General features: G+C 36.9%; 1 protein-coding gene across 1 annotated transcript in view; it reads left to right on the plus strand.

Annotated features, from left to right (window-relative positions):
* Window positions 1-2745: 2745 nt before the first annotated feature.
* Window positions 2746-26382, plus strand: part of LOC139691264 (IQ motif and ubiquitin-like domain-containing protein) — a 28431-nt gene continuing 4794 nt past the window's right edge. The window contains exons 1-7 of the mRNA XM_071589017.1: window positions 2746-2985; window positions 17626-17772; window positions 20628-20800; window positions 20928-21269; window positions 21509-21673; window positions 21909-22079; window positions 22200-22448. Coding sequence (XP_071445118.1) covers window positions 2775-2985; window positions 17626-17772; window positions 20628-20800; window positions 20928-21269; window positions 21509-21673; window positions 21909-22079; window positions 22200-22448 — 1458 coding nt within the window. The 5' untranslated portion in view covers window positions 2746-2774. The remainder of the gene's footprint in view (window positions 2986-17625; window positions 17773-20627; window positions 20801-20927; window positions 21270-21508; window positions 21674-21908; window positions 22080-22199; window positions 22449-26382) is intronic.

Consider the following 26382-nt stretch of genomic DNA (forward strand, 5'->3'; position numbering starts at 1 on the left):
GAATCATGACTGTATTTTGTTTGTATATCTTTAAGGCTCTGATTCATGTGAAAGTTAATCTAGAAACTTACCAATTAAGATCCAACCTCCATAACTATTCCACAAGAGGTAAATCGAATCTAAATACTACTTATTGTAGATTGTCATCAACTTACAACACATTTCACAATATGAACATACGACTGTATAACTATCTGCCTACTCAGTTGAAATCAGATGGTATCCAGAGTTTCAAGAATAGGGTATATACCTGGTTACTTGCTCACCCACTTTACTCTTTGGATGAATTCTTTTGTGACAATCTTCATCACATTTAAGAAAGTATGTTTTATGTTAAATAATACTTATATTGACGACATTTAATATGGTTGTACCATTTTTAAAATGAATAAAGTATTATTATTATTATAACATGATTACTAATAACTTGAGCAGCTAATTTTACATGGTTTTTCTGAAATAATGCAGGAGACAAATGAGTCTCCGTGAGGTTAAAGGATCTGAAAAATGAAGGATGATAAAGGTAATAAATACCATTATCATAAACACAGTAATCAACCCTAAGGTCGGTTTGGTATGTGATTGTAGAGTTCACCCAGTACTAATCCCCAGGCATGTGAAATTCACACATCAGGGTAGAGGGGCCAGTTCCTTTCCCTGTGTCGGTTATGATTACCCAGGAAGATCGGGTACCAGAAAAATCACAGAGCTTGGGTGGAGCTGCAGGTGCCCTGAGACTTACCCGGGAATCGAACCCGGGACCCTCCAGTCAATAGTCTAACACTCTACCCGCTGGACTACCGTACACATAAAATTATGAATTCCAATGAGATTATAAGAACGGAAAAATGTCATCTAAGAAATTAATTTTGAACCGTATTGTAAAAAAGGTTGCCGTGGGAAGTGATTATGTTTTTCAAAGCTTATTTCAATAACATGTTTAGCTCACAAAAAATTCTCAATGCTCCAAAACCGCTATTATTTGGTGGCGACCACCGAAAATCATCAATCATACCCGCAACAAACTATTATTCCCTATTACTTGCTCGCTATATTTTAGTGATATCTCAGTTTATCTACAAATAAATTGACATGGTCCACTTGAAAGCACTCAATTGAAAAACAGACTACACGGGAGAGTGAATAAAGATACTTATAATTTATTATAAAAAAGGTTAAGTTATAAATATTACAAATTATTAAATCACCAAATAACATTGAAAGTGTATATGTCAGACTTACATTACGAAACATTAACACCGCTCTAACGGCAATTGGACCAAGTCATCCTCATGTAAAACAACTAAAATGTACAGACATATATTGATTTCCCACGACATATCAATAAACATTACTATCTGAGCCTACATGTAAAATAAAAATCACACATTACAATGGAATTGTAAAGGTATCGTAACAATTCCCGAACATACTGGGTAGAAACAGAATTTTACTAACCATGGCAAGTAGAACCAATTCTTCATTAATTGACTTACGCATGACTATAATATAGTTACTCTACGCATAAAATAACTTTTGACAGTTATTAAAGCTAAAAGTGATTCCATGATTGACAGGCAAAATGAGCGCGTGACTTCGTTTGGTAATTAGTCTCATTACGAAACTATTTCAATTACTTGCCTCTCAATTACTCTCGAAAAGTTGAATTTTTTTCTTCCTCTTCAGTCACAGCCAAACAAGCAATATATTATTCATACCATTGCTGATTTTTGGTATATTCTACCAGGAAATATCACAGAAATCTCAACTCCTTTCGGAGATAGCGAAATTTAGTGTAAGGCAAAATTGTATCCTTTCCCGGGAAGACGCTACCTTCCCCCACCACCTCATTTAGCAGTGCAGGTCTGTCAGTTTCTCTTAGTTCTGACCCTCGCTCGCAGATGACCCAAAATAAGGCCGACCGGGGTTCACCATGTTAGCAGGGAAGGGAACAGAGCGCCGGGCTACCTTCCCTTGTCTCTTTCCAGGGGAATGAGATATTGTCATGGTTACCCCGCGAAAAAAGTGATTCATATGGAGTAAATTTGCTCATAAAAAAAGCTACCATTATGAAGAAATGTATTTTATTTAAAAATGCTGATGTAATATTTTGAATGCATAAATACTCCTACTTATATATTACATTTAATCATTGCATTGGAATGTACAGTAACCTCCCACAAACCTCACTTCACCTGGGGTCTCCCTAAACTCGGTGTAATGGTCATGCGTCAATTTACATCCGGCCTCCAAGGTTCTGGAAAATATTGAAAGCGTAAACAGCTGATAAACAGTTTCAATTAGTGAGTTAATCATACACCTCCGAGGCATTTTGATGAGGTCAGTTCAAGCCCAACTTCAGCTTGTGGTTATTAGAATGGCCATCCTACGACTGCGAGTATTACGCTCGACGTATGTGTGATTTAGTATGAATAGGTGGGGTGAAGTATTTACACCTTCGAAGACAACAGATTGAGGTTGCATTAAGAATTCATAGATTTATGAATAGGTATTTCCATCTGCTCGGTGAGAAACTTGAAACGTAACCTTGATAGGCTGTTATAAAGTGAAAATTAGCGCATTTGAATTAATTGATGGCTAGTACGACTCCAAAATTGAAAATGTGCTCTACAAGGCCCACTTTTGATTCAGACGATCTATTTACATCATCTCCAAGAGCTACAGTAAAATTTAAACTCGCCCAAGGTGAAATATTAACTCTGCCGTTCACAGTGGAGACTTCTACATACGTAATTAAAGAACAATTATCCTGCATGTTACAAATTCCTGTAACAGATTTAACTCTATCAATTGACTCGGTGGTTTTAAGTGATGCAGAAACTCTCTCAGATTTTGCCACTGCAAAATGTGGAACTATTAAAATGAATTTACATACCAGGCATTATATAGATCTCAATGCATTGGCCAAGAAAATTTATGGAGAGACAGCTTTAAGGGATGTCATCAGTGTTACAATTAATATGGGTATGTAAAATAACCGATTCACTTAGAGATTTTTATTAATTGTAGTAGCACGCGCGGGCGCGCACAGTTTGGTGAAATGCATCCCCGGATTTCTCTCGCAATGAACTAAACTCAGTGTTGCATTTTTTGCAACATGTGGCAGAAATGAGTTGAAACCTTGCGTCATGAGTCCTAATTTATATCTTTCAATTTCTCGAGACAGGTTCATCTTGATGGCGAATACTCGATGTCATTTGCTCCATATAGTCTCTTAACGATTTACCAGGCTTGATTTATCCTTACACACTTCATCCGTTCTTTTTTATTTTCTTGTGCAATAGCTTCGTGTCATCTACCTGGATCATGTTTTTCTTCGCATCATGCTAAGTTGCAACAAGTGAAATATTTTTTATTCTTTATTCCTTTAGATCTGCTTGGCATAAACTAATCTGCTTGAATTTTACTTTCCTTCATTAGAATTTACAATGAAAAAGGCCATGGAGAAAAGGAAATTCCTCCTTCCTTACTTCCAGATTCTGTTGCTTGTTGGTTTGATTGTTCTACTGTTTTTACCCCTTCGATTAATTATTCCGCCAATGAGAGGAAACCAATTTATTTAATCTCTTTTACAATTGGCTATTCTGGTGCTTTATTTGCTCTAAGAGGAAATGTTTTTTTCTAGAAGTCATATCCGTACTGATTATAACCACCTTTTTCTTCAAATACCATAAGCTGTAGCACTAAAGCCCATGTCCTAGTAAAAATACTTTTTTTATGCTCTGTCATCCAACTTCTTGACATCATGCTTACCCATGCTTCACATCCAAAAGCCGCTTACCCATGCTTCACATCCAAAAGCCTGTAACTTGTCCAATTTTACTTCTTTTTAGGACCATAATTCACAGGGTGGCTGATTGATTATTTAGATAGACATTAGTTCCTGATGTAAGCAGCAGTGTCCTAGACTTCACCCCAATAATATTTTGGCTAACCTGATTGGATCGGCTAACATCTCACTACATTCATCATGGTTGAATTTTGTCATTTAGCATTGATTTAATGCTGTGAGCAGTAGGGTACTTTTTTCGAAGAACATACACTGTATTTGTTCAAGTAATCTCTGAATTCATTACTTGTATATTCACCACCATTGTCTGATTGCATTATTTGAACTCTCCTTCTGTGAAACAGCTCAGCCTCCATTTGGAACTTTTCAAATTTGTTGAAAACTTCTCTCTTTGGTTTCATAATTCTCATGGCAAAAAAATGAGAAATCATTGAAAAAGTAACCAAATATTTCCCACCTCCCAAGAGATTTGGGGTCATTTTTTCCATACCATCAGAATGAATGCAGTTCAGAGGCATGCTTGACATGCTCTAACATCTTGAGTGCTCTCACCTCTCTGTATGTATTGTACATGTTATGATACTCCACATGACTCCATCATTTGTTTAAAAAAGTTCACCGCATGAACTATAATTTCTTCTTTGTTAAAAAGGTGTCCCTCCTTGGAAAGTCTTTTCAATCCTTTTCTTCCAACTTACTTGCAGAGAGAAAATTGTCATCATCTTCAAATTTTTGTTTAAATTTTAGATTCCCTTCATCTTTATTTCCTGTCATGAAATCTTGTCTCTTCTTGAGTTGTTTTTCAGAGCTGTCATTGTACATATCCTTACCGCTTCTTCAGAGCAAAGGCCTTTCCATTTTGTGCATATTTTTTATTTCATTTCTTTGACTCGTCTCTATTCCAGCTGGAGTTTAGCTTTCAAGTTTCTGGTTAAAATTTCTTCTTCACCCATCTCTAGACTCCTGACCAGACCTTCATACATTGATGTCGGTAGACCCATCAAATGAAAGCATGCTCGAGTTTGGTCCTACAGTTTGGTGCCAGCTTTAGTTACCTTCCTGTTTAAGACTTGTATTTTCACAATATAGTCTTGCATGCTCATATTATCATTTTGTTAGTATTTTTCAGTCCCTTCAACAGCATTACTTCATGCAGTAACCCAAAATTCTTGTGGAATTCTTTTAACGTGAGCCAAGCATCCTTGTCCCTGTCACACCCGCTTATATCCCTCAGATAATTGTCACAGTTAACGATAAAAACAGCAATACCTTTTGATTTATTCTAACTTCTGCTGCACTATAAATTGACTCTATTGCTTTCCCCACCACTGTTGCTTAATGAGGGCCACTTTTGTATGAATGCACCACATGAAATAATTGTCTTCTAACCTTAGGATGCAGAAATTGTCATGGTTTGAAGGCACATTTACTTAGTTCACTTAGTCATTATGCCTGTATATTATTATTATTACACAATATTCTTTCATTTTAAAGTTTCCAAATTTAACTTAAATTATACTCTGGACCACTGACCTTTTAATTATTTACCTTCTTTTTGATGCTTCATCAAGATCTTCATAGCTGGTACAGAAGTAGATTACCAGGTAGTGGCTCGGAGTCCAAAATGGTCAATGGGACAGCATTGTCTAAAAATACTTTAGCCTTTACCATGCTTTGTGGAAGGAGTACAATACAAAGAAATTGTTGCTTTTACTAACAGTCTGTCTTTTTTCAAAAGAAAGCTGTCAAAATAATCAGCTTCTAGGGATCACTGCGATCCAATGTACATTTTTAATTGTATTATGACAGTTTACAGCATATATATTTATTTTATCCTATATGTTGTAAAAGAATATGTTGATAATCTGTTGACAAAATTCAGTGTACATAATTATGGAAAATGAAACATATAAGCTAAATGTGGGTCGCCATGGTCCAGGGGTTAGAGCGTTGGACTAATGATCAGTGGGGCCCGGGTTCGATTCCTGGGCAAGGCACTCTGGGCACCTGCAGCTCCACCCAAGCTATGTGATTTTTTGGGTACCGGATCTTCCTGGGAAACCATAACCGGCACAGGGAAATGAACTGGCCCCCCTACCCTTATGTGTGAATTTCGCACACCGTCAGGCTTAGTACTGGGTGAACTCTACTATCACCTACCAAACCAACCTTCGGGTTGATTGCTATGTTTATGGTTTTTTTTATAAGCTAAATATGTCATCTCATTTGGCTGAAACCCAAGACTAAAATTATATTAATTGGTCTTTTAGCCAACATTTGGTGGAATTGATCTTGTCAAGAAATTGTGCAGAAGCACAAGAAAGAAATCTTACATGCAATACTCAAATATATGACAGATATTGGTAATTAGACATTAAAAAAGAGCTCAGCTCAGCGTATACAACATAGAAAAGCCAATCAGAAGTCATAACCAAGTGAAAAAAGAGGAAGCCAGGTGAAACCAAACCAAAGAACTGAAGAATATTATACAATGATTAGGACTGTAGCCACATTTTGATACATTTTCCTAAAGCTAACAATACTTTCTCTTCTAATTTCATCAGGTAATATATTAAACATTTTGAAACCCATAATGTTGAAGTTTTTGTTTTTTCGATTCTACAAAAGGGTACAACAAACCCTCCTTTCTAGTATCATGATCATGGCTATCTGCTTTAATGGGCAGGGCTGACTGATTTTCTTTTACTAGGGGAAGTACCTTGAAACCATATAGAGAATAAATTGTCATAATTTCAGCTTGTCTAAAGAAGGGATTACACATTTTATTGTTTTTAAACTAAAGAGACTCCTTAATGCTTTTTTGGTAATAAAAGCACATTTTTTGCACTGCTGGAATGTGCCTAAAAACTATGCCGTGGTTAATTTGACTTTGAAAGTATGCATAATACACATATATTACAGTATCTGGTGATGCAATAGATCTTATTTTCTTAATTAAATGTAGAACTCGACTTAGCTTTGAGCATACATTTTGTACATGGCTATCACAAGATAATATTTTTTCTAGATTAAAGCCTAAAAGTCGGTATCAATTTGATTAAATACCAGCCTCTGTATAAAGCGCCAATATTTCAGCATTCAAAATCTAACTACAATTAGCTTTTGAACAAATATTTTTACCCCATTAATGAAGTTCTTGAGGCTGATGCTAGGGACTTGTTATTAAATTAAATTGTATGAATATGCTTACTTTCTGTAACTGCAAAAATAGCATAGAAGTCATCAAAATATGGTTTTCCATAACTGTGTCTAATATGCCATTAAATGCATGATGATTTATTATTAGAAGAAAAAGTGAAATTCCCTTTTCATAAGATCATCTCTTTTTTGTACTGTTTGTAATTTGTAATACTTTTGCAGTTTACTTGTGATAAGAGCCATAAATAATGTAAACCCACAACTTTGTGATTCAACAATATTTCATTTAGAAATGATTCAGGTTTTGAAGTTCAGCATCATCATCAGGTCCTGATGATGGCATTGAATGTCAAAACTTGGGTCATGTCTTAATAAAATGCGGTGGAATTACAAAGTTATAGTTTTTCATTATAAAATTAATGGTTTCATAAATTGATGCCTCATGCAATCAATAAACGTTATGAAAAACAGAAACTTTGAAGTTTTATCATCATTTACTGTAACTTTCACTTTCAAATGGAGTTACTTGGTAATTTTGCACATCAAAATGAATTCAAGTTTGACTGTAATATTTAAAGATCACTGTCATTACCATATTGATATTGACGTTTCATAGGTACTCAGTTTTGTGTTTTCAATATTTTAATGTTATGTTGTGTTATGTAAACATATAATGATAAATGAAGATTATGAATACCAGAGGAAGATTCAGCACAGCCATTGATGAGAGATTTGAGAGGAGAAAAGAGAGCTGTAAAGAAGGGAATTGAATAATCTGAAGAAAGCTACTGCAAAAGTAGCAGAAGAGTAAGTTGATAGCTGGAGAACTGAAACCTGCCAACCAAGATAAATGAGCAGATAAGAGCAGCAAATTGAAAGGAGGAAACACGAAAACCCAAGATATTAAGGCAATAAGGATCATTCTAAAATTATGGAACCAAATCTTTCATTAGTTAAAAATGGTGAAGAAGACTGGACTGAAAACTGCTGTAAAGAAATTGGCAATGGTATAAAGAAGGGAAATACTGTGATAGCATATAAGCCGGCGAAGAGTCAATTGAGAAGGAAAGAAATTCAGCAACATCAAATGTGAAAATGGAATATACTGACAGAAGATGGAGTAATCTGATGGAAGGAGTATAAAAAAAGTTTTCCCAAGAGCAGAAATCAATGAAAAGTGGTTCTCTGAAGGTTCAGGTAGATGAAGGTGAGAAAGGCACTGATATACACAGAAGTGAATAAACATGCATATGAATATACATTTAAGTAAGGTGCCAGAAGCCAAAAATAGTTTATTAAGCACTTGAAGGAAAACAAGGATGTTCTATTTGGAATAATCAAAGAGTTATGGAAGTGGAAGATTACCAGTAGACTTTGAGGAGAGTATAATAATTGAAATACCAAAGCAAATTAGAAACAATAAGCGTGAGGAGCATGGAGCCTCAGAGCAAGTCACTTTGTGTATCATTGATAGAATTGGAGAAGGTGTTTGATAATGCTAAGTGAATGAAGGTGTTCAAGCTGCTAGAAAAACTTGGACTGGATTTAATTAACAGAAGGATAATCTGTCAACTCTAAAAGAATCAGGTTGCCTAAATGCAATGCAAAAATAATCAGCCACAAGGGAATTGGGTTGAATGCGGAGGAAATCTCTGCTTCATGGAGGATGTCACAGTTATAGCAGGAATCCAAAGAACTGCAAACATTCTGCAACATTTGATTAATTGAACACAATGGATCTAGTAATGCATTGATGCCACCTACCAGGAAAAGTAAGGGTTATATTTATTTTGCTCTCCACTTTAGTCCTCTTTGACACAGTACAGCACCAAAGGTGTCTCAGTGTTTCATAAAGGAAGGTTGATGTAATTTTTCATTAAATTTTCCAATTGCCTCTCTAATTAGATTTAAATAAATAAAAACCCAGATTCTTGACTGCTGGTTTCTTACTATCCGCAGATAATCATGCAGGTACACCTTCACTTGACTGTGCTCTTAATCCGAGTATGGTTGGTTAGGGTTTGGCATGATCTGTGAATTTAGCCTGTGGGGATCAATTTATACTCTTATCACTGTCTGTGTGCTTGTGCATCCAAGGTCAAATCCAAGGGATGCAATCATTGAGTTGATCATTCAGTCTGACCAAAATATTTCAGCTTTAGGAATGAGATGTCAGTGTATGGTTGACAACAGATGAGATGCCTCAAGATAGTTTGTTCAACTTCCTTGCTGTACCAGAGTTCTCTCAGTACTAAGGAGTGAATGTAATTTTTTGTTTGCGTGCTTTATTGATAAAACACAACTTTATGTCATATAATTAGTTCAATGTATAGTGGATCTATGGTCCAAGTTTCATTAATTTGACTCCAGTATTGAGTCAACAGCACTCATTGTCAGTTGAGACATACTCAGTTCCCCTTTCCCTGCTCTGGACGATGAAAAAGATCCTCAGTGAAGATTATTCCTTTGAATTTGGGAACAAGAAGAGGTCACATGGGGCATTGTTTGAACTATGGAGAAGATTAAAAGCACACCTCACATTGATATTCGTGAAATACCCGGCTACAAAATTTGTTGTGTGCAGCTTTGTATGACCGTGGTGCAGCATGCAGCCTGTTGCTATGAAATGTGACCTTTTGCCATTGATGTGGCCTTGGATAATTTTTAGCTAATCTATATGTAATGCTTCATTCATATGTAGTTGTGTATCTGGTATGGAATTCTGATTAACCATTTCGTGATTATGAAAAATTATAAGATCATAACTTTCACAGCTTGAGATAATATTATGTGAAATCATTCATTGAATTTGGATGAATAAAATCATATCCTATGCTACATTAAAACCAGTAAAACTTGGGCAGATTTATGTATTGTTTTGTAGATGTGTTGCTAGCTAAATTTTGGAGATTTGTTTCTCACCTCTAGTTTGGAGTTTATGATTATATTATATATGTGAATTTCACAAATATAGTAATTTCAAGTGTAAAAATAGCATACTTTCGATGCTCCTAATGTACATTACTATTTATAGCAAATATAATAGTTTACCCTTTTAAATAAGGAAAAGACTGATTATTATTCCCTATAGTAGGTACATACAACGTTTGTCCCAAAAGTAGTATGATTTCTTTTTCCTGGATTGACGGACTACAGTTTCTCTGGCTGGGTTAGAGGGAGGGGAGTCTCAGGAAAGGTTGTTGGCAGTTGCCTCCCAGCCTTTGTGGAGAGTGGATTATTAGTTTTTTTTGGGACAATGCCCTACCAGACTTCTTCCTCTTACCCTGTCTCAATTCCGTGCTGAAAGGACGTCACCATGGCTCGGTGTAAGTGTAATAATAGGCTGTGACGAGGGAGCTTAGTAGCATTCCAGGAGCTGCCTTTCAGAAGCCATATGAGGCATGGAAAACCTACTGGTAGTGGTGTGTGGACACACACCACTACCAGTTCACTCAAAAGTGTTTGAAGTGCTACTTCGAACACTTTTGAGTGAATGTATCAATTCTGGCAATAAATTTTTTTAATTGACTCAGTCCTACTACTTTTGGGACAGACCATGTAATTAGTAAATATTCGTAGCCCGAATTATTTTTTTACTTGGTTTAATTAAACCTTTGATTAGAACACAATTCACGAGAAATTTTATTATGCGTACATGAAGATTATTTAAGTCTAATGTATAAATCTGATTCATTTGTGGTGCTTTTCAGAAACAGTTAGTAACTTAGTTCATACATTTTTGCCATGACAACAACAAGTGTGTGGACGTGCATTGTCTTGATGAAAGATGACTTTATTTCTTGCCATACCTGGCCTTTTTTCATGTATGTTTTGCTGTAGTTGGTCCAGGAAATTAGCGTACTGTTAGTATTTTCCAGTAATGGCTTGACCTGTGGGAAGATAATCTGTCTGCAGAATCCCCTTTGCATCCCAGAAAACTGAAGCCATCACCTTTCTGGCTGACCATATTGCCTTTGCTTTCTTTGGTGGTGATGAATCAACATGTTTCCTTTGCTTTGACAGCTGTTTTGTCTTTGAAGTATTGCAGTGGACCCAAGTGTCATTTGTGGTCACAAACCAGTGCAGAAAATCTTGTTGGTTACTCTTAAAACGGGTCAAATATTGTTGAGAAATTTCTATTCTGTGCATTTGTGATCCTGAGTCAAGATTCTCAGCACCCATCTACTAGATGATGTTCTTATATCCAATTTCACTGTTAAAATGTGATAAACCCTTTCAGAGGACATCCCTGCATCTTCAGTGATTTTTTGCACTTTCAGTCAGCAATCCTCCATGATCTTTTTATGCACTTTTGCAATAATTTCTAGGGTAGCATTGTGGCCAACCACTACTCAGATCATCATCTAAGTCATCCAAAGAAACTCATTTGTCTAATTGGAAACTGTTTAATATGAAGGAGCAGAGTCCCCCAGAATTTCTGAAACTAGGAATGAATTGCCTTTGCTTTTATAACTTTCCTCATGAAGTATTTAATCAATGCTTGAATCTCAATTTTTTCATCTTCAAAAATCACTGCACGGGAACAATAAGAGAGAGGAGTCCACACCACAGTTCTTACCCCATAGCACTAGTATGTTATGTGTTTACTCATGATGGATTTCTTATTACTATGTGGGAAACTTGTTGTGCTAGCGCTGGCATCTGGCGATGATTCCAAGAGCTTTTCAAACTACCCTTGTATAAGGTAAAAGAGATGGAAAGGTCCCATGAGGAAGGCCAATGGACAAATTTGTTGGAGGTAGGATATTCAGTTAATTGTCATAGAGAAACCTTGTGTCAGCATTAGCCCTATTCATAATGAAAGGTGCCTTAAAGCCCACAGTTTCAAAATCAGTACTATACTGTTTCACAAGTAATACAAGTTAATTAATACATAGACGAGGTGCAGATAAAATTTCAATTTTTTGAAAAGAGGCTGAAAGTGGGAATAATAATTTTGGTTACACATCACTCGTACCTTATTTAGTAAATAAGGCCGTGGGGGTGGATAACATTCCCGCGGAACTATTGAAATGTTTAGGAAAATGTGGGAGGAAGAGGCTATATGAGCTGATTTGTAGTATTTATGAGGAAGGAATCTGGCCGGAAGACTTTGTGAGATCAGTTTTAGTTCCTATTCCAAAAAAGGTAAAGGCTACATCATGTGAGGACTACAGGACAATAAGTTTGATATCCCACACAGCTAAAGTTGTTCTCAGGATCATAAACAAAAGGATAGAGAGTAGGGCAAATGATTACTTAGGGGATGATCAGTTTGGGTTTAGGAAGGGGAGAGGTACGCGTGATGCTATTGCAGTAATGAGATTATTAATCAAGAGGAATATAGAACACAACCAGGAGGTATTTGCCTGTTTTGTAGATTTCGAAAAGCATTTGATAGAGTGAATTGGGAAAAACTAATGAGTATTCTGCAGAAAATAGGAATAGATTGGAGGGAAAGGAGGCTGATCCGCAACCTGTACATGTCTCCGACTGCTCAGGTGCGGGTGGGAAACAGGGAGTCCGGATGGGCAGTGTTAGGAAGAGGTGTAAGGCAGGGTTGCCCATTGTCACCGTTGCTGTTCAACCTGTATGCAGAGGAAATGATCAAAGAGGCATGGGAAGAACTGGATGTAGGAATGAAAGTGGGCGGGGAATTCGTAAAATCAGTTAGGTTTGCTGATGACCAAGCTTTAGTTTGTCAGTCAGCCAAGGGATTGCAAGCATTGCTGAGAGAATTGGAAATTCAGTGCGACAGGTATGGGATGAAAATCAATATTAATAAAACAAAGGTAATGCGATTTTCTAGAAAGAAAAAGGCTAAGCTAAACATTAAAATAGGAGGGCAAAAACTAGAGCAGGTAGAACAGTTTACGTATCTCGGTAGTGTTTTGGACCAACACGGTCAAAGTAGTAGGGACGTAAGGAGAAGAATTGCGCTAGGCAAAGAGGCTTTCACAAGGAGGAGGGAGTTGATGACAGGGACGTTGAGTAAGGATATTAAGAAAAGACTCGTAAAAACCTTGATATGGAGCGTAGCTATGTACGGCGCAGAAACGTGGTCATTGAAGCAGGAGGATAGACGTAGACTGGAGGCTTTAACTTGACTGGAGGTTGAAGACTTTAATTGAGGGGAGAATGTTAGGCAAACGAGGAAAGGGAAGGAACAGGATAGGGATGTTGGACGGGATGAAGGGAGGAAGAAAGTACTCAGAGATGAAGAGGGACCTGATGCAGAGTGGGATGTTGTGTTTTGCTGGGGGTCACAAATTGTTGAATTAGTAATTTTGTCCATCCAAAAACCTACCTTAACCGGTAGATTACCAAATAATAATAATAATCACTCGTACCATCTTTTTCTGCATCTTCAATACACTTAGAAGGTGGGAGGGCAGATCCCACAATACTATGGCATACAAAATTCAAGAATAAAATAATCCATAATATAATGTCATCAATATATTTTGGCTTACTCTATATTTTATGATGGAGAGTAAGTAGAACACAGAATGTACCTTTTTAGTTATGCCAAAAGCCATGTACTTGAGACATTTCTCTCTCTTGCATACACTCCAACAGGTTTACTTCAGCATCATTCATTTAAGGTTCACCAAATGGCTCTACTACTTTTTCAGAGGCATCTCTTCTAACATCATGTCACCATTCATATGTTATAATACTATTGCTTAATCTTTAGGCTTCCATGACGTCCATCTGATGGATGTTCCATGCTGCTTCCAGGAATTACCTTTGCATAGGTAGGCTTGTTGGACAACAGTTTCACCCCCAGTCCTGGAGACATTTTCAGCTCAAAGCGATCTTCATTGCATTTGGCTGGTATATATAGGACACACTGGCTGACCTGGAGTGATTCTGATTGGTTGTTCCTCATCGCTAAGGTAGAATCACTCTTCTCCATGTTGAAGTCAGGGTGTAGCCATCCTCCGAAAAGGAAAAACCGGTTGCATATGCCACCATCCCATACGTCACCGGAACGATGGAAAATATAAGTAAGCTACCCACGGAAGCATAACGTGGTAACTAGGTTCTCCACAAAGAGAAAAATTGGTGACATCATCCCTAATCCTAAGGATTGGATCCTCAATCTCATGTATAAATGAGTTTAAGTGCACATGTGGAAAATCCTATATTGGTCAAACAGGAAGGTTCATTAGATGCAGAATTAAGGAGCACCAAAGGGTCACAGAAAAGAAACAGTTCTGACTCAGCAATCACCAAACATGCGTGGTCAGAACGAGAACACATAATTGAGTTAGTCCAAACAAAAGTGTTGGCTAGAGAAAAATGCTATTTCCCGAGACTCACAAGAAAAGTGGTAGGAATAATGAAAAATCCTAAGAATTTCAACCATGAAGATGGCTATACTGTGACTTTGAAAAGGGCAAGGGTAATTCCACCTTAACACCCTGGAACAGCCAATCAAAGTACTCTGGGCCAGGCAATGTCTCTTATACATATGTATATAGTGGTCAAATTGCAACAAAGATCACTTCAACCTGAAGATGTCTCCAGGACTGGGGGCGAAATTGTTGTCCAATAAGCCCAGTGATGGTAATTCCTGAAAGCAGCATGGAATATCCAATGCTACTGCTTTCTCACTAGGGTCATCTTCATTTAACACTTCTGTCAATTTTACTCATGTAACAATTCCATGTCTTTTACTTGATGAGCTAATCACACATGACCTACACAGTCCGCCTTTGCTTCAACCATTGGAGAGTTTTTGTTTACAGCTAATAGCAACAAAAATATGATATGCAAGTCTTTGGAGGCCAATATATTTAGCTCTAGAGCCAGCCAGCCATTACCCATACCTGATGAGATACTGGCTTGTGTGTATAAAGAACTGTCGTCTGAAATTGCCCCTTATCTTGAAATAATATTTAATAAATCATTAGCAGAAGAAAGCGTGCCAAGCGGCTGGAAGATAGCTGTAATGCCCATATTTAAAAACGGGGACCGGGAGGAACCCAGTAATTATAGGCCAGTATTGCTCACCTCCATCTCCAGTAAGATTCTTGAACACATCATTGTTAGTTCCATAATGAGGTACCTTGATAGCCAAGATTTATTGATCAATAACCAACATGGTTCCGTAAAAGTAGATTCTGCAAAACTCAACTTGCCTTCTTTGTTCATGATATAATGCAGTCTGGTGAAAGTAATATTCCAGTTGAAATGATATTCCTAGATTTTAAAAAAGCTTTTGATAAAGTCCCTCATTGCAAGTTACTCGCGAAGTTGGAAACTTATGGAATACTTGGGAGTATTATATGCTGGATTAGACAATTTTTTAAAAATCTCGTTCAAACAGTCGTCCTGGATGGTGTATCATCCGATACTGGCAAGGTCACGTCGATTGTACCACAGGGAAGTGTCATAGGCCCCCTCTTGTTCCCTATTTACATAAATGACCTCAGTACCGTGGTTAATAGCAGGCTCCGTCTTTTTGCTGACGATGCAGTGATTTATGGGGACATTTGAAGCCGCGAAGACACAGTCGTGTTAGCTAACGACCTAGATGCATTTCAGAGTTGATGCGACACATGGCAATTGGAATTAAATTTGAAGAAATGCGTAGTAATACATTTTTGGGAAAAGAATAATTCCCTCCCATTTAGTTACAAAGTGAAACAAACAGAAATCGCGAGGGTAAATTCCTTTAAATCCTTGGGTGTAACAATTACTCACGATCTGTCCTGGGGAAAGCACGTACGAGAAATATGCGGTCGTGCTAATAAAAAATTGGGATTTGTAAAAAGAGTGCTGGGTAAATGCGACGAAAAAGTGAAGGAAAGATGTTTTCTTGCCCTAGTCAGGCCCCACCTAGAGTATGCTGCCAGTATATGGGGTCCTCAAGAGATAAATTTGATTTCGGAATTAGATCGAGTTCACCAGAGGGGAGCTAGATTTGTCAAACATTGTTATGACCAACGCAGTAGCGTAACTACTTTGCTAGAAAATTTAGGCTTGGATTCCCTTACACAGCGGCGTTTACAATATAGATTAAACTTATTAAAAACATTTAAAGATGGGTCCTTTTCCGATGACATTAAGAACATAATACGAACCCCAATGTATTATGGGCGGAGGGATCACGAATATAAGATTAAAGAGATAGACTGCAAGACTGACAGGTTTAAATGGTCATTTTTTCCAAGAACAATAAGAGACCAGAATGCTTGTAATCGAAATTCCCCAGGAATCAGCTTGACACAATAAGTATTAACCTACAAGGTAGGGACTGCGCATGGTTATACAAGTATATTTATGTATTTTTTTTTTGCAGGTTCCCCCCACCTTCCCCCATCCATTTGAAAAACCCTAACCCCCTCATCCCTTACCCTTTCCTCCTGGTGCTGCACCCCCTGCCACACACCTTTTGGTGGCTCGCAGGGTATTGATGTAGATGTAGATAGATGTAGATACCTCATGCAGCTTTGCCTGCTCACCGCTACAGCAGTCTATTGGTCAGTTTTGGCACATTTTCACCAGCATGCTGCATGCATAACCCACCTAGATATACCAAACATAGCCTAGTCAGATCCTATGTCCACTTTCACAACTCAACAAGCCAACACCCTTTCTAGAAGGGCTGCCTTGAGGCCTGCCATCATACTGCTACCCAACACCAGGCAGTGTACTAACATTCCAGGATACAATGCATTATAAAAATGTAGTTATTATTTCTCTGACCTTTTTACTTAGTTAAGCTGCTTGGTTTCTGTTTGACTCCTAAAATATCATGTTCAGAGGTGAAGTAGTTTTGGCCTTCTGTCTTAACAGAATTGCCAAGCACTTTTTTTAGAAGAAGAATCCTAAGCCAACATGTCTAAACTGAAGATAACTAACTCCAATGCTGATATTTTGGCTGATCTAGTAACCATTGGCGGATGTGATGGAATATCTAATGACTTCACACTACTGAAACCTAGCAAAACTACAAATTAGACCCATGAGAAGGCCATCGCATGCATATACACGTGGAGCACATCAAGAAAAAATAGCATTTATCAGCAAAGAATTAATAATAATTGAAAGCAGTCTATTCTGCACAACTTTCAAGTAGAAATGCACACACACTAAAGCCTGCTTTGTGACAAACTAATGAGTCAAAGTCAATGCTTCCAAACTGCACTTCATGCCCTGCTCCCACCTCAGTCCCCTGGAACATGTTTCCCCTCCTTACCCACCTCACATTCTCCTATTAACATTACTTGATTAGGTCTGCTCTTCACAGCAGGTGATCATTTTCATGAAAGCACATCTCTCCTCCCCATTGACAGTTGACCAAAATAATGGTACTGAAGTCAGTTTTTTTTAATTTAGACTTATTGGCTGAGCATTTTTCTTCTAAAAACTTTGTGCCATTGGCTAATGTGTTCAATTTCATAAAGTACATTGGATGAATGCATTATCAGAAGATTATCAATACTCTTTGTAATAATTTTCTCTGAAAATTTAACTGCAATCTTATTCAGTGGTTGTAAAATTTGCATTCTCTGGAAAATGTCATAGAACTTTCATGCCCTGAGAGACTGAAGTAAAGTTATTGTTGTTAGGATGATGAATTACTTTTTACTTCAAGGGACATAATTGAAGAATTGATAAAAAAAGTGATCATTGATTTATAGGTGAGGGGAAAGAGCCTGAGCATGTCTTGGTGGAAATAATAAAAGAGAATTCAAATAAGGCATTTATTGGTGGTTACCGTCATCGCCTGAATGGAAAAGAGTATCACCACGTGTCCTCCCAAACACACTCCTTTCGTAAATTTGATGGTAATTATGTAATCATTATTGATTCTTTGCTTATGACATCTTGTTTTCATATATATATTGGTGAATTAGCATAAATGCCTACCTCTTAAAACTCTTAACAATACTTAGCGCCCCCAGGAATTGAGTTTAAAAGTTTATAGCTCTGCTCAGTTGTATGCCGCTAGTTTTATTAAAATGTCATGCCTTTTTTTTCATTATGGTGGCTGAAATTCCTCTCTGTTGCCATTTCCATGTTCCCTGGCATGCGTGATCACTGGTAGCTTGTGTGTGATATTATAGCAGAATCTGCATTTTGAGCCATGCTCTGCCACAAAATCTCATCATTATAGTATATTTAACAATTTGAAAAAAAATTTTAATTTAAAAATGCATGATGTGATATGTGATGAAGTAACACACCATATCTTTTGGCAAAAAAGTAGTTTATAATATGTTATTCCTTATTTTTTTCTGTTCTGAAAAAATAATAACTTACTTGATATATTTTTTGCTTCACTTTGAAAAAGTGAGAATTTAAGTAAAATGACTTCAGATGCACTGGCATCTAAAGTTATGATTTCTCCAATGTGCACATGTATGCATTATTCAATTTGGCAAAAGCTGATGGAATCATGTATTCAGTTTAAATGTTGATGGTATAACTCCCAACTAAAAGCTAAGCTCCCTTGGGGTGTATGCTGGCAGTAAATCTGGATTATTTGTTATTTTATGAGTTTTAGTGAAGCACTATTGTCCATACTCTTATGGGCAAGTTTGTGACCCAAAATTTGGAGGGAGGATGAAGGAGTAGCCATAATGGCCCATGCCAATTGACCATGAGCCTATTGCACATGTGTAACCATGGGTAATAACATTTAGTGCAATGGTATATGTTTATCAACCAAAGCATATAAACAGTAGGATGTTATTTAATTTTTTTTTTATTTAACAACCAGCATTACAAGTAGGCGATGTTCGGTGGTAATGTTCTTGATTACGAGTCATAAACCACTTAATCCATTCATTACACATTAAAACATACAAGGAAGTACATACGGGTTTATCACGTACATTTCTCACTCACACGTTACAGTTAATTATTTTAATTATTTTAAGGAGAGCATACACCTCGTTTTAAATTTATCTAATGAAAAAGGGAAGGACTTAAAGATATCCTCAGGTAACTCATTCCATTCTTTTATTCCACGATTGAGGAAGGAGTTTTTTTTTATGTTTGTTTTGTGCCCTCTATATTTTATTTTGAACTGATGGTCCTTCCGCCCAATGTAATTAGGTTTGTCTATTCTTTCTGAGAGCTCCTCCCACCCCTTCTCTTTATTTACTATTTTGAACATCCCACATAGCCTGTTCAGCTTCCTTCTGAGTCGGAGCGGTGTCCATCCTAGTGACTCTAACAGTGTCCATCCTAGTGACTCTATTTCATTTTCAAAATAGTGGAATGCATTTTTAAAGGAAACATGTTTTTAAATCATTGAAGTTATTATTATATATTTCATGGTAGGGCATGGGTCAAAAACAACACAAAATGCCATGATGCCCAGGAGTATTTTCAGACTTATTTGAATATTGAGTTAGTAATGGGGATGTTTTTGCTGTCAAAATAACCTTGGAATTTTTCACTGCAGAGCACACATTTCCCCACATAGCTCTTGACTCAGATCCTCCTTCAATTAGTTCCAGCTGTTGCTTGCCCTCTACTTGCTGTTCATTGGCAAAATAAACATTTTTTCTGTTATTTTTTTAGTTCACTTAATACAGTTTTCAAGAGTTCAATGTCAGGTCCCATGTTGGGATGACTGAACTTTGGGATCCTACATGAAATACACTTTCAATGGACATCACGGCTAGCAGAGAGTGCCTTCAGAGATATGTTATTCAAGTTTGTGCATCTATAGTGATATGTGGTGAGGCAAATATGAGATAAGTTAAAATTATTCTCATAGTGTGGGCAGAATTTTACAAAAATTGCCATTCAGAGCAACCATTTTAGCACTTGTGGAATCAATATTAATTGAATGAAGGTAGCACATATGTCATTTTAAACTGATGCAAATTAATTTAATGGAATATGGAATGTCATCAGTGACATTGAAGCCATCATAGTCTGGCCTCCAACCTCCACCATTTCAACTCAAGGAATTCTTGTAAAACAGCCTTGAAAAAATCAGTTATGTACTTATTAATAGTTACTAGCAATTTGAGATATGACTAATATCTTCCATAAACATCTTCACATTTAAAGTTAATTAAATCACTTTATTTTTGGGAAACTTTTACAAACCACAGTTGAAGGTCGTATATCCCATGTTTCAATGCAAAGCCATGTTCATCAACAGGTGGGGCAAAGGAAGCAGAAACTTGCTCACTTATGCTCAACAAGGAGGGGCTTTACTATGTAACTGCTGGATGTTGGGGGAAAATCAAAAGATAAAAGTACTCATTACTTTCAGGGTCACCAATTATTTTTAAAATTTTCTAATTGCTTCAGAGCATTAAGCTCATATCAGTTGTTAGTTGAGTGGAAAGTGTTCTCAATAAAATCACCCTTGTGGTCATAGTGTAAAAGTTTGGCAAAATTGCTCTTTAATTCAAAATTATTTATGAAAATACTCTTATTTTTCTCGAGTCCTTACAGGCTTAGACTATCAGCCCTTGCAATATTCTAAGATGAACTGAAATTTTATTGTAAAGACTGAAGAACATTTTAGAGCTTTAGTCGTCATAAATTTGTGTTTCAAGGGCAGTGCTAATGTTAAACCATGTAATTAAACTTACCATAACATTAAAGTAGAAAAGTTAACATGCTTATTGATTTTTTGTGCAGACACTTCATGACTGGTGATTTCATGTTTTAGTTGTAAGATATGAGAGAGATTCCCAAACAGCACTAGATGCTGCTTCTAAACTGGAAGGGACTAATGGAACTAAATCAACTCAGACTCCAGTAAAAGGACTCTATTTATTAGAGCCTCTCAATATTGAGATAACTCCAAGAGAATATGCCAGTGCAAAGGAATCAATAGAGAAGGTAGGCTGCGGACTGAACATTTGGGCATTGCAGCAACTTTAACGTTGGATTGCAGTAAACTTTGGAAATGGAAAGACGACTGTGGACATGAATCAATCAAATGTTAATTTGTGCACCTTTCTTGCAGGCATTGGTTCTTCAGAAATATTGGCGACGTTGGATATTAAGGACGAAGATGAAGTCAGATAAATTTGGAATGCAGGGGCCTTTGGAGGAAGGGAGAGGACAATTTATGCTTGAAACAAGCCTTGGTTTATTTCATTCAAATCAAAGGACGAGAGTTAATAATTTTAATGGTGAAATGGGGAACTATAAGGAAGTTAGAGAAATTTTTACGGGGAACTTGAAGACTTATTTTAATAAATATCTTCTAAAAAAAGAAATTGAGCATTTGCATTCCAGAGAGGAAGGTGGAAGATCTTCTATGAAAATAATGCAAGATCAGAATAATTTAAATATAATAAAAAAGGTATCAAAATTTTCAAACTCGGAATTTGTCAATAATAACCCTAGGCATGACGATATTAAGGATATTTGTGTTAATTTCATAGTTTAAAGATTCACAACATAAGGTAACATTAACAAAGTGAAGACTTTCTGAGCATAAAATAATTATTGGCTTAGATAAGTTGATAAAAGTAAGTACAATGCTTTTTTTCTCCTCGATTTATTTGTTTTAAAATTTTCCCATGGAATGCCACCCTAAAGTTCTGTAGACCACTGACTTGGACTGGTGAACTAGGACACTCAATATCTGTGGAGACAGAGCACCACAGGAAATTATCTGATTGGAATGAAGTCTACAGGCAATATACAAGCGATGAGTTGTCAATGCAAGAAAGGAGATCATTGATAATGATGATGCGGGACATGGTGAATAAATAATATTTTTCAATGACCATACATGATTATTTTAAATAATTGACTGGTTGCAATATAAACTTTGAGGGGAATATCAGCCTATTTGGTAGCATATTTGACTACTGACAGAATGGCCTGGGTTCAAATGTACATAGGTGACTGTGGGCACTAAGATTCACCCAAGCCTAATTTTTGATTAGAATGATAAAGAAACTGGTGTTTGATATGACCAATTCATTTTTGACAGCTAGATAAAATGGAAGATTTGGATAATCCCAGAATTCAAGACCTACTTTCTGAGCAGCTTGACCTGCTAAACATTGGAGTTGATGATAAAGGTCTCTCAACACTACAAAAGATTACAGGGAAATATTTGCTGGATTTTTTGGAATATTATGGAAAAAAATACTGTACAAAAGTTGGTACATTTTATTTGCCATAAAATATGTCAATCGAATACTGTTTTAGGTTATATAATTCATTATCTAATGTTTTTCAATTTAATTTAATGACCTTCTGCCATTTCTTATATTAATAGAGTAGTGGTGCTCTTCTAGAAAATGCTGACCAAGTGTTTGCTTGCAAGTATTGCAAGAGATTTAAGCTTCAAAGTTCCTTCAGGATGAAATCAAAAATGAATGATACCAATGTGTGTAAGTCTTGTTTTTGGCTGGGGAATATGAGCCGACAGCGGGTTGATTATGCTGTGTATCGATCTATGTTGGCATCCATTCAAAGGGAAGAGGAGAAATACCATTGTTTATTTTCATTAGCATTCATGATGCAGGTAAGAATAATTGTCTTTCATTCCATTTCAGATGTGTGAATAAAAATTATGTGAATTGTTTTTATTAGAAATATTACAATATTGATGGACATGAATTCATTGTGCATTATAACTAAAGAGTTTCAATGCAGTTTACATTTTCATCAATAGTTTCTTAGGGGTTTATGATTTGTAGGGCACCTTTTGTCTTATTTTATAGTCCTCCTTGTGAATCATCTATAGATGTTAAATTTATGAATGGTATGAGAAGGTACATGTTGCGTAGAGAGCAGAGCAAAAACTTAAGTATCTTAGATTGTAGACTCTCATAGGGATTTAATGATGCAAAGGTGACACCAAGGATTTTTAAATTGATATGCATGGAACATAATGTGACCTCTTGTGCTTCAGTGAGTGTCTTCAGGAGCAATTCAATGGATGCACCTTCTTTGGGTGTTTAATTTTATTTTGATCCATTTTGTCTCTTTGTCTTTCTGGCTATTGACTCTGGCAGCCATTGTTTTTACTTACATTTTTGTCCAAATCATTGTTTACTTTCTCTTTTCTGCCTTTGGCCTCAAAAAATGTGTTCAGTGCTCTATATGCTCCCTTGGAGAAGGCTCTTCCACACGTGTGGTAGGAGGTATCCATGATTTTGGTTGGAATTCTTTGTTGTTTTCTAACATGCTAGCCTTGGGAAATAGACTTTGTACTTTGGCAAAACCTTTGTATTTTAAAATTCTAATCAGTGCCTCAGCTTGGATATCAGGTGTTTCATGAATTCCAATTTTCCCCATTATTATTCCTAACTTTCGCTCTGTTCCCTTGGATTTGGTTTATACTCCCCTGCGGGTCTGAATGATTCCGATGTTATTAAAAATTGGTGCATTAGGAGCACCAGAACATTTCTTTTTCTGTGTTCAAGTTAGTTATTCACTCTACTCTTGAAGTTATCTATAATCATGAAGGTAAAATACTGGAATTAGGTCGCCACCATAATCTAGTAGATGACTATCATAAATTTTCAGATTGTGGAACATCACTTCCATACTCACTTTTATATTTCTCAGGCATCTCAAAGTTTGAATGTTTAAAACCACAGATGCTTATTCCTTATCTTACTTACGCTTATTTCTTATACACACACATGCTTATTTCTTGCCAAATGTCAGTCACAAATTGTATAGTCTGCAGATCATTTATGCACACACTTGCATGATTGCGGAAGAAAGTTTCAGCATGTTTTTGTCGATTGTTTCTAGGATGTGGTTCAATAGCTTAACATTATACTGCATCTTCAAATTTTCTATAATTCTCATATCCATTGGCTGCAGCAAGGATGTTGTGTTAGCAGGCAGAAACTCTAATTGGATGTTTCGTTAAACGCTCTGAACTCTTAGGGTATGTCGCATGGCTGTCAAGCACCAGGCGTTTTCTGGATTTTCACTTAATTTCTAAATCCCATTTTATTAGCTTATGCTTGAAAGTGTCAGAATTTCTCTATGCATTCTCATAACCATATTTTTTAGCCTTATAAACTTCTTCATTTAAAACCCTTTTAGACATTGAGACAATTCACTATTCTCAGTTATCAAAAGTTTTTTTGACAGTTCCCTACATACTGGAAGAACATGGCATAGTGATGCGATCCAATACTTCTTTTGACTCTGATAGTTCTACATATTTGTAGCAAAGAGAACCATTTAGTGTAGAACAATTAAACGGTCCTGCTTCATTGATATTGTAGATATCATCAGTGCAAAATACCTGTACCTAGATGAGTTAATATCCAGACTGGCATTCAATTTCAGTTACAGCATCGTCACTTCTTTGCACCATGCACACTCTTGCATTTTATCTCATTCTAGCATTGCTATCACAATAATGAGCCATCTGATGACTTAAAATATATCATATGACCTAGCTTCTTAGTTAATTCCTCTGATTTCCCTTTTAACACTGGATGACTGATACATAGCCCTTGTTCACTTATGACAGAAAACCACTAATTTAGGGTGTCAACAACAGGATCCTTACTTGATGCATTGGATTTTTGGATGCTCCCCTATTTCCATTGTGTGTCCATTCTTCATACAGCTCCATGTAATTCTATAGTTGTATCATATATGTGATTCTAGATTTTGGTATGTCTGTTACTGCTGCTACATGCCAATTACTAGCATGTGGTGGATGATCTTTTTATTGTTCTAGTATGGTAATTATAAAACTTCTTATGTCACATCAATGTTATAATTTTAATATTAGTGACATAAAAATATCTTTCAATATCCATTTGCATGCAGAGGAAGGGTGAAATCGGTGCGCTGTACAGCAAAGTTAAATCGTTATCGGGAAGTAAGAGAGGGTTGATCTATGCTAACAGTTAGAGATGAGGCGGGTAAGGTAATAGTTGACACAGGAAAGATCCAAGAGAGATGGAAGGAGTATATAGAAGAACTGTATAGTAAAGAACTTCGACCAACAAAGTTAGACATTGAAAAAGAATATGACGTAGAGGAAGATAGCTTAGGTCCAGGCATACTAGGCAATGTGATAGAAAGAACATTAAGGGAGATGAAACTAAATAAGGCGGTGGGGGTGGATAACATTCCCGCGGAACTATTGAAATGTTTAGGAAAATGTGGGAGGAAGAGGCTATATGGGCTGATTCGTAGTATTTATGAGGAAGGAATCTGGCCGGAAGACTTTGTGAGATCAATTTTGATTCCTATTCCGAAAAAGGTAAAGGCTACATCATGTGAGGACTATAGGACAATTAATTTGATATCCCACGCAGCTAAAGTTGTTCTCAGGATCATAAACAAACGGATAGAGAGTAGGGCAAATGATTACTTAGGGGATGATCAGTTTGGGTTTAGGAAGGGGAGAGGTACGCGTGATGCCATTGCAGTAATGAGATTATTAATCAAGAGGAATATAGAACACAACCAGGAGGTATTTGCCTGTTTCGTAGATTTCGAAAAAGCGTTTGGTAGAGTGAATTGGGAAAAACTAATGAGTATTCTGCAGAAAATAGGAATAGATTGGAGGGAAAGGAGGCTAATCCACAACCTGTACATGTCTCAGACTGCTCAGGTGCAAGTGGGGAACGGGGAGTCCGGATGGGCAGTGTTAGGAAGAGGTGTAAGGCCCATTATCTTCATTGCTGTTCAACCTGTATGCAGAGGAAATGATTAAAGAGGCATGGGAAGAACTGGATGTAGGAATGAAAGTGGGCGGGGAATTCGTAAAATCAGTTAGGTTTGCTGATGACCAAGCTTTAGTTTGTCAGTCAGCCAAGGGGTTGCAAGCATTGCTGAGTGAATTGGAAATTCAGTGCGACAGGTATGGGATGAAAATCAATGTTAATAAAACAAAGGTAATGCGATTTTCTAGAAAGAAAAAGGCTAAGCTAAACATTAAAATAGGAGGGCAAAAACTAGAGCAGGTAGAACAGTTTACGTATCTCGGTAGTGTTTTGGACCAACGTGGTCAAAGTAGTAGGGACGTAAGGAGAAGAATTGCGCTAGGCAAAGAAGCTTTCACAAGGAGGAGGGAGTTGATGACAGGAACGTTGAATAAGGATGTTAAGAAAAGACTCGTAAAAACCTTGATATGGTTCGTAGCTATGTACGGCGTGGAAACGTGGTCATTGAAGCAGGAGGATAGACGTAGACTGGAGGCTTTTGAAATGTTGGTGTGGAGAAGAATGGAGAGGGTGAAATGGACAGACAAGAAAACAAATGAGGAAGTACTTGGCATGGTGGGCGAAGAGAGGGGTTTGTTGGGAGAAATCCTATGGAGGCAGGAAAAGTGGATGAAGGGGGTATTGACCGGCAGCGGGATGTTGGTGACTTTAATTGAGGGGAGAATGTTAGGCAAATGAGGAAAGGGAAGGAACAGGATAGGGATGTTGGATGGGATGAAGGGAGGAAGAAAGTACTCAGAGATGAAG

The sequence above is a fragment of the Hetaerina americana genome, unplaced genomic scaffold, assembly GCF_022747635.1.
Source record: "Hetaerina americana unplaced genomic scaffold, ioHetAmer1.1.p SCAF_31, whole genome shotgun sequence".
NCBI classification, from domain to species: Eukaryota; Metazoa; Arthropoda; class Insecta; order Odonata; family Calopterygidae; genus Hetaerina; species Hetaerina americana.